Source organism: Propithecus coquereli, unplaced genomic scaffold, assembly GCF_000956105.1.
Source record: "Propithecus coquereli isolate 6110/MARCELLA unplaced genomic scaffold, Pcoq_1.0 Scaffold811, whole genome shotgun sequence".
In the NCBI taxonomy this organism is placed as follows: Eukaryota; Metazoa; Chordata; class Mammalia; order Primates; family Indriidae; genus Propithecus; species Propithecus coquereli.
In genome coordinates, this window is record NW_012154297.1 from 325,300 (window position 1) to 334,341 (window position 9,042).

General features: G+C 50.4%; 1 protein-coding gene across 2 annotated transcripts; it reads left to right on the forward strand.

The window, feature by feature from the left end:
* The first annotated feature begins 1,996 nt into the window (after positions 1-1,996).
* Positions 1,997-9,042, forward strand: CIB3 (calcium and integrin binding family member 3). 2 transcript variants are annotated; one of them, XM_012663587.1, is made up of 6 exons: positions 1,997-2,072; positions 2,300-2,334; positions 3,969-4,080; positions 5,098-5,245; positions 6,480-6,675; positions 8,919-9,042. In XM_012663587.1, exons 1-6 carry the CDS (start codon positions 2,022-2,024, stop codon positions 8,938-8,940), a joined length of 564 nt encoding a protein of 187 aa, XP_012519041.1. In that variant the 5' UTR covers positions 1,997-2,021; the 3' UTR covers positions 8,941-9,042. The 2 variants fall into 2 exon arrangements, with proteins under 2 accessions (XP_012519041.1, XP_012519042.1); XM_012663588.1 differs by lacking the exons at positions 2,300-2,334; positions 3,969-4,080.

Consider the following 9,042-nt stretch of genomic DNA (forward strand, 5'->3'; position numbering starts at 1 on the left):
GAGTGTTCCTATCTCTCTGCATCCACGCCAACATTTACTGTTCTGGGACTTTCTGATAAAGGCCAGTGTCACTGGAGATAAGTGATATCTCATTGTTGTTTTGATTTGCATTTCTGAACACGGGTTTTAATTCCCCTCGGTTAAATACCCAGGAGCGTGATCGCTGGGTCTTGTGCTAAGTGCATGTTTAACCCTATAAAAAACTGCCCACCCATTTCCAGAGTGGTCGCACCATTTTGCATAACCGCCAGCCATACGCGACAGTTCCAGCTGCTCCAGGTCCTCATCAACATTTGGTAATGTCCGTTTTTAAAAGTCATCCTTGGCGGGGAGTCTTTAAAGGCTGACCGGGGTCACATTGTACAAGATGACTGCCTGGATTTGGGTAGAGGGTGGGTTGACGACGCTGCAACACAGAACCAGTTCAGTCTGGTTCAACTCAGGTTCAGCTTTGTTTGTCACGGAATGTAATGAAATGATGGGTTGTTTTTCAGTGCAACAGACCCCCGGGCTGCAGATCATGTAACCTGAGCACACCTGGGTGGACCAAGCGTGCCCGATTCATGACCCCAGCACCAGCCCGAAGGAAAAAAATCAACCACAGGTGAGAACGACGTGCTCAGATTGAGGAGCGGGGACTGAATTACGAAGCTGTGGGCGCCCTGTTTTGTTGCAGTAGGGACTTCAGATCCAAGGACTCATCAGCCCGTTTTTGCGGGATCCAATCAGATCACTGCTCCCTCCCTCAGTGGCAAGGCCGAGGCAGGGAAGTCTTCTGGGAGGGATTGCAATGGTCCAGGCCTTGGAGGGTGGGGAGGAGAGAACGGGAAGACCCGAGAGCGGTTCAGGGGGTTTGGGGTATGGGGCTGCAGAAGGCTGAGCAGGAGAGGAAGGTGGAAAGACAGGGGACACCCAGAGTGAGAAGGGTGTGAAGGGCCGGCCAGGCTAAGAACTTTAGACCCCAGATTATCTGCCCAAGAGGATCCTGGGTCTTAGCAAGGTTGGGAGCAGCTACATTGTATCTCCCCCTTGAGGACGCACAGTGCGCATTAGAATATCAAAGGCTCTGGCCAGACACGGTGGCTCACACCCGTAATCCCAGCACCTGGGCAACATAGTGAGACCCTGTCTCTACCAAAAAAAAAAAAAAAATTACCTGCTGGGCATGGTGGCATGCACCTGTAGCCCTAATTACGTGGGAGGCTGAGGCAGGAGGATCACTTGAGCTCAGGCGTTCAGGGCTGCAGTGAGCTGTGACCGTGCCACTGCACTCCAGCCTGGGCAACAGAGAGAAACCCTGTCTCTTAAAAAAAAAAAAAAAAAAAAAGAACATTAAAGGCTCTGACAATTCCTGCAATAAAGAACTCTATCTGGTTTTATTTAACCAGTTTCTCAAACTTAGACTTTGGATCACTTTTCTCAAGTCATAACATAACACTTATAATAATAGTGATAAAAACTCCAATGGACATCTCAGAACTGCATTTAGCTTGGTCACTGTTAGCTCCCAGTGTCTAGAATTGGCTTATAGCCAATGGTCAAATATTTTTGTATCTCATTAGATCCTCGGAAAGACCCTATGAGGTAAGTAGTCATGTAATTTCTATCTCACAAATGAGGCTCAGAGAAGTCAAGCAGCTTGCCCAAGGCCACACAGCTAAGTGGGCAGGGAGCTGGAATTTGAGCTGGTGGGTACCCACAGCCTTTTCGACACCCTGCCTGTCTCCTAAAGGTGCCCCATACCCCCAGCCTCACCTGATGGTGGCGGATGTGAGCTCCCCACTGAGGGCTGCTCCGTGACCTCCTTGCCTGTAGACACATTCAGGCTGTTGCCCAGAGAGCACGGCTGTAACTTGAGTCTCAATCAGGCTGGGAGTGACGGGGCGGGTGGGCAGGTGACAGCCAGGGCAGGGAGATTTGCCCACACACTGGTACGCAGCAGCCTGGCAAGCCACACGTGTGGCCCCAAGGAGACGAGGGGCTTCAGAGATCCATCCCGGAGTCCGGGCTGTGTCCCCACCATGGGCAGCAAGCAGACTGTCTTCACTCATGAGCAGCTGGAAGCGTATCAGGTAGGGCGGACAGGAGGGGCCCTGGGTAGGTTTGACAGCTTTGGTTCCTGGGTCTGAGAAGTGGGAACAGCATCCCTTTATCTGGGTGCGGCGTCTGCCAGGGTTCCTGGTGTGGCTCTGTGTGCGGCGGCATCAGGACATCTGTGCGGGTGTGGGGTGGAGGGAGGGAGTGGGGCACAGAGGCCCCAGAGGCAGGGTCTGGGTAAAGCCATCGTCTCTCTCCGCAGGACTGCACGTTCTTCACAAGGAAGGAGATCATGAGGTCAGTCCCGGGAGGTGGGAGGAGAAGGCCTGGAAACGACTTTCTATTCATTGCCGGAAGATATTTGCAATTTGATGGGACTTAAAAATGCTAAGGGTGGGAGAGGGGGGGCATTGCAGGCATGCATATTGTCACGGTCTCTAGGCTGATGAGCTTGGCTTTTCTCCAAGGGTGGCAGGGAGCCATGGAGGGTGTGTGAGCAGGGGAGAGACCAGCTCACGTTAGAAAGATCACCCCGAGGCCCGTGTGCAGAGGCTGGGACTGGAGGCTGGGAGTCCAAGTGCAGAGTTCAGAGCCAGCTCTGGGGTGTGGGGTTGAAACCCAGGAGAGGGTGTAGGGCAGGCAGGTCCCTGGCATGAGCCCAGCAAAATGGGCACAGATGAGTATCCCACGTCATCCCTCAGCCTGTGGGTCCATTGTCCAGAGGCCCCAATCCATGAACTTGGAGCTGGGAAACCCAAGCTGGCTGGGGTTCCGCTGCAGAGTGATCGGGGCCAAGGCCCCAGTTGTGTGGTCACGAGACATCCATTATTGATGGGCACACCTTTCACCAGTGAGCCCCATTGTCTGGGTGCAGACAGCTTGCAGGGTCACCTCGGCCATCATGATCAGATTACCGATGGGGAAACTGAGGCTCAGACAAGGGCTGGGCTGACCCCAAGCCCGCGGGCAGGTGTGCAAAGCCTCGAGGAGTTTGAAGGCTGACATTTCGTCTGTCCTAAGCTTCTTGCTTGTCGGATAGAATAACCAAGGCTCAGAGAGGGAGAGGTACTTGCTCAAGACCACACAGAAACCTAGACCCAGGGTGCTCGCTGAGGGGACCCAGATAGGGAACCGAGTGGTCAGTACTGAAGTTCTAGATCCACCCCCCACACCATCTAGTTCCTAGTCATCATATGACCCACGGACTCCTGTCTCCCTCAGAGACAGTCCTTAGTAGCATGGAGACCTCACCAAGAATGGTCTCCACAAGGCTGCTACTCAGCATGCCCCAGTGAAGGTACAGCATCACCAGGTGAGGGCATCTAAGCAGAGAACTGGCCTTATAATCTAGGTACTGTGTGTGGAATTCAGTGCTTTACACAATGTCTTTCATTTGTCCTTTCAAAAAACCCTGAATATTAGCTGTTTGTCTCTGCTCTGTCCCCACTGAAGAACCCCGCCTTCCTTTATAAAGGGAGGAAAGGAAGGTTAGAGAATGGAGGGATCTTTAGAGCCAGGGTCTTGTCGAGAACGTGATGATGTCCAGATATTGATGGGTTATCTAGGATTCTCTGAATGCTTGCTGTGAAATGATCTGGCCATAAGCAGCCTCCCTTCTCCCAGCTCTATCTGCCTGGTAAGCTCCTACTCATACTCCAAAGCCCAGCATCAATGCTCCCTCCTCCAGGAAGCTCTTCCTCCTCCCTAGCTTGCTTTCCCCAGTTAGTCTCCCCTCACCTTGGGGCCCTCTTTCAACCCTGGCCCTGTCCCCAGTGGGGTAAGGTGCCTGTGTCTGGCCCAGGGCTGATGGCCCTTGGGGATCTAGCACCCTTCGGTGTGGATTGAGCAGCTGTGAATGTGAGAGAGAAGGGACAAGTCTCTTGCCCCCTCCCTGCTCCCAGCCATCCCCAGCTTTTCCCTCCCCACATCAGGCTCTTCTATCGCTACCAGGACCTGGCCCCTCAGCTCGTCCCACTGGACTATACCAGCTGCCCCGATGTGAAGGTGCCCTACGAGCTCATTGGCAGCATGCCTGAGCTGAAGGTATGCCCGGGGCATGGGGCAGGCAGGGAAAAAATGGTAGAGATGTCACCTCCTTGCATTCTTATGAGGTGGGTGCTTCAATTTTCCCTATTTTACAGATAAGAAAACTGAGGCTCAGAGAGGTTAAGAAACTTGTTTGTGGTCACACAGGTACAATGTGACTGAGACAGGATTAAAACTCAGATTTTTTGGCAGGCTGCAATGAGATGATGCAGGCAATGGGTTCAGGACAGGGTGTGTTGCATGCCAAGTACTCAGGCAACATTAGCTTTTTTTTTTTTTTTCATAATAGAAGCTGCTAAATGCAGATTCTTCTAAGCCAGATGTTTGATGCATGGTTTGTGCCTCTGAATGGAACTTGTGGGGGGGGGGAGGTGAGTGACTGACTGTGAGTAGGGATTATTTTATCACAAATGACAGAAACCTTATTTAAGAGGGACAGAAGGGATTGGATCACCTGAACAAAAAGTCCAGGGGCAGGAGCTAGCGTCAGGTGCAGCTGGAACGAGGACCTTTGGTGACGTGCTCAGGAATCTCTCTTCACCTCTCAGCTCCTCCCAGGAAGAGGTTTCAGTGTCAGGCAGCCTCTCCTCTGGAGGCTGTGAAGGAACCTTCAGCCGCCTAGCTTTAGCTTCTGTCAGCCCTGCAACCAGCAGAAAGCAGGTCCCTCCCTCCCAGTTTTTCAGAAAACATCCCAGGGCAGCCTCTGATTGGCCAGTTTGAGTCACATGCTCATGCCAGAGCCAGTCACACTTGCCAGGTGAATGGAAATCTCTGATTGGCTTCACCTGGGTCACATGGCTGCTCCTGGAGCTGGAAGTAAGGTCAGCATCACTCAGACCACAGCCGTTGGAGGGTGGAGCTGCCCAAAGTCCTGTTTAGGGTCCATGGGAGGGAGATAGTCTTGCTGGAGGATATTTGGACCTTCCCAGGAAGGTAGGTGCTGAGAGTGAGACCACATGGGCCCCCAGAGACCCTGGTCAGAGGGTGGCTTCCCTATTTCTTTTTTGTCACCAGGACAACCCCTTCCGCCAGAGGATCGCCCAGGTCTTCTCGGACGACGGAGACGGCCACATGACTCTGGACAACTTCCTAGACATGTTTTCTGTGATGAGTGAGATGGCTCCCCGTGACCTCAAAGCCTATTACGCTTTTAAAATTTATGGTGTGTGCACAACCCCGGGGTGGAGTGGGGCGTGAGAAGCGGGTGGAACTCCCACCACAAATTCTCCCCAAGGGCTTTGAGGCCCGAGTAACCCTGTCCTCCACCCCACCCTTGTATCTCCCCTCCTTGTCCTCTAGCTCACTCCATTCCAGCCACACTAGCCTTGCTGTTCACTGAACACACCAAACTCTTTCTGCCTCCAGGCCTTTGCCTATGCTATACTCTCTGCATGGAGCACCTTGCCTTGGCTCCTTCTTATCCTTGAAGTCACGGCTGAAAGTAAGACCTGCTCCCAGTCACTCCCCGTCCCATCATCCTATTTCTCTCCTAGGACTGGCCAATGCTGCTTAATTTCTTATTCATTGCCCTGTTCACTTCTCATTGAGTTTCCCTCTGAGGAGACCCACAGGTAGCAACAGTATCTGTTTTGTTCACCATCTGTCTCCTGTGCCTGACACATAGTAGGTGCTCAGTTAATATTTGTTGAATGAATAAATGAAAGAAAAGCAGTTATCTCAGTGCCTGGCACCTACTAGGCACTCAAGAAATACTTGTTCAGTGAGTGACTGAATGAAAATCAGTTATCCTGATGTCTGACACATAGTAGGTGATCAATAAATACTTGTTGAATAAATGAATGAATGAAAAATTATCACAGTGCTTGGCACACAGTAGGCACTCAATAACTCTTTTTTGAGTGAGTAAATGAAAATAGTTATCACAGTGGCACCTAGTAGGCACTCAAAAAATACTTGTTGAATGAGTGAATGAATGAATTATAATCAGTTATCATGGTGCCTGACACCTTGTAGGTGCTCAATAAATACTTGTTGAATGAATGAGCAAAGGAAAAAGTTATCATAGTGCTTAGCACACAGTAGGCACTCAATAAAATACTTTTTGTGTGAATAAATGAAAAATAGTTATCACAGTGTCTGGCATCTAGTAGACATGCAAAAATACTTGTTGAGTGAGTGAATGAATGAAAATCAGTTATCATGGGGCCCAAAACACATAGTAGGTGCTCAATAAATATTTTGTTGTTTGAATAAATGAAGGAACCCCCAGCAGGTCCCTGCCCAATTCCAAGGCAAGACTCAGATTTTACCCCAGGGTCTTGGGTGCCCTCCCAGTGCCTCAGTTTCCTCCTCTGAAACATGGGGGCAAGATGTGTCCACGGACAGCCCAGCTTGCCTGCCACCTGCTGTCTCTGCCCACCCATCCTGCTCCACAGACTTTAACAACGACGACTACATCTGCGCCTGGGACCTGGAGCAGACGGTGACCAAGCTGACGCGGGGGGAGCTGAGCGCCGAGGAGGTGACCCTGGTGTGCGAAAAGGTGCTGGACGAGGCTGATGGGGACCAGGACGGGCGGCTGTCCTTGGAAGACTTCCAGAACATGATCTTACGGGCACCCGACTTCCTCAGGTGACGTTTCCCACCACCCGGCACATCTGAAAGGGGCTCTTGCAGAGACAGTTCGCAGACTCCGCTCGTGAAAATTCCTCTGTTCATTCATTCATCTGTGACCTTGGGGAACTGGCTCAGTTTCCCTGGTTTCAGTCCCTGACTGTAAAGTGTGGAAAATTAGGGACCCTGTGGACACCTCTTGGGGGTGAGGTTGCAGCTCTTTTGGCAAACAGAGCCCGGCTAGACTCTAGCCCTCAATGCCGGAACAATTTTTTTTTGCAGTGAACAGACCATGCAACTGTCCTTGGCAGCCTTGCGGGAAGAAAATCAGAGCCCCCACTGCAGGGCTGTTATCGAAGTTTAAATGCATTAATACAGGGGTTGGCAGAGCACAGCCCGGGGGCCACATCTGAGACCCGAAGCCTGGTTTTGTACCTCTTGTGAGCTAAGAATGGTTTTTACATTTTCAAATGGTTGAAAAAAAATCAGAAAGTAATAATATTCCATGACACATGAAAATGATACAAAATTTAGATTTCTTTTCTTTTTTTTTTTTTTGAGACAGAGTCTGGCTCTGTTGCCCTGGCCAGAGTGCAGTGGCATGATCAGAGCTCACAGCAACCTCAAATTCCTGGGCTCAAGTGATCCTCCTGCCTCAGTCTCCCGAGTAGCTGGGACTATAGGCATGCGCCACCATGCCCGGCTAATTTTTTCTATATATATATTTTTAGTTGTCCAGATAATTTCTTTCTATTTTTTTAGTAGAGACGGGGTCTTGCTCTTGCTCAGGTTGGTCTTGAACTCTTAACCTTGAGCGAACCACCCGCCTCGGCCTCCCAGAGTGCTAAGATTACAGGCGTGAGCCACAGTGCCCGGCCCGAAATTTAAATTTCTGTGTCTATAAATAAAGTATTATTGGCACATGGCCACACCTATTTATGCACGTAATTGTCTATGGCTGCTTCTGTGCTGAGACAGCAGAGTTGGGTCACGGTGCACAGTTGAAAATATTAACTATTTGCCCCTTTATAGAAAAAAGTTTGTCGACCTCTGAGTTAATATATGGAGAGAATTTAGGGCAGCATCTGGCACACAGTAGGTTTTAATAAGCGTGTGCTATCGTTATTGCTGCTGTTACTTCTTTTTTTTTTATTTCAGCATATTATGGGGGTACAGATGTTTAGGTTATGTTACTTCTTTTAATGTTTTATCTTTTTAAGTGACAAATAATAATTGTATACATTCATGGGGTGCATAGTGATGTTTTAACACATGTAATGTGTGGTAACAGATCAGGGTAATTCTCATATCCACCATCTCAAACGTTTATCACGTCTTTGTGCTGGGAACACGTGATATCCTCCTTCTAGCTATTTGAAACTATTGCTATATATTACTGTTAACCGTAGTCATCTTGCAGCGGTATAGAACACTGTACTTGTTCTTCCTATCTGGCTGTAATTTTGTGTCCTTGAACAAATCTCTTCCTGGTGGGGCATGGGGACTCACACCTGTCATCCCAGCTCTTTGGGAGGCCAAGGCAGGAAGATCACCTGAAACCAGGTGTTTGAGACCAGCCTAGGCAACCTAGTGAGACCTCATCTCTACAAAAAAATTTTAAAAATTAGCTGGGAGTGGTGGCGCCTGCTTGTTGTCCCAGCTGCTCAGGAGGCTGAGGCAGGAGGATCGCTCAAGCCCGGGAGTTGGAGGCTGCAGTGAGCTCTGATCATGCCACTGCACTCCAGCCTGGTGGACAGAGCGAGACCCTGTCTCAAAAAAAAAAAAAAAAAAAATCTCTTCCCATCCCAGCCTTCTGCTGTTGTTGCTGTTATTATTACTGGTGTCCTTTTGTGCACAGAGGGGCTCTTCTACCCCGGATAAGCAAGACAGAGACATGAATAATGAAAACAGGATGGATTCCCCACCACTGACTAAGCGCTTCCTGTGGGTCCCACCACAAGCATTTGCCCCCTTAGCCCTCGTTACAGGGCTAGGAAGGAGGAACAGCTATTATTCCCATTTTACAGAGGAGTAGACTGAGGCTCAGAGAGGGGCAGCTACCAGCTCAGCGTCTCACAACAGGTCCCAGGTGGAGCTGGGATGCGAACTCTGAGACCCCGCGGCCTAGGGCTACGTGTGGGGATCCATCTCCCCCCGTGGCTTCCTGCCTGCCTCGGGGACTTGTGGCAAGAGTGTTGGGGAGGATGACGAGGGCTGGGCCTCTATTTGATGACACTGACCCCTTTTCTCTTTGCACACAGCACCTTCCACATTCGCATCTGACAGCGCCACGGAGGAGACACTGAGCTACAGCAGGGGCGGGTTGACCCTTCGCCCCACCATGGAGTCTCGTCTCGGCGAATAAACACAAGTCACTGACTCACA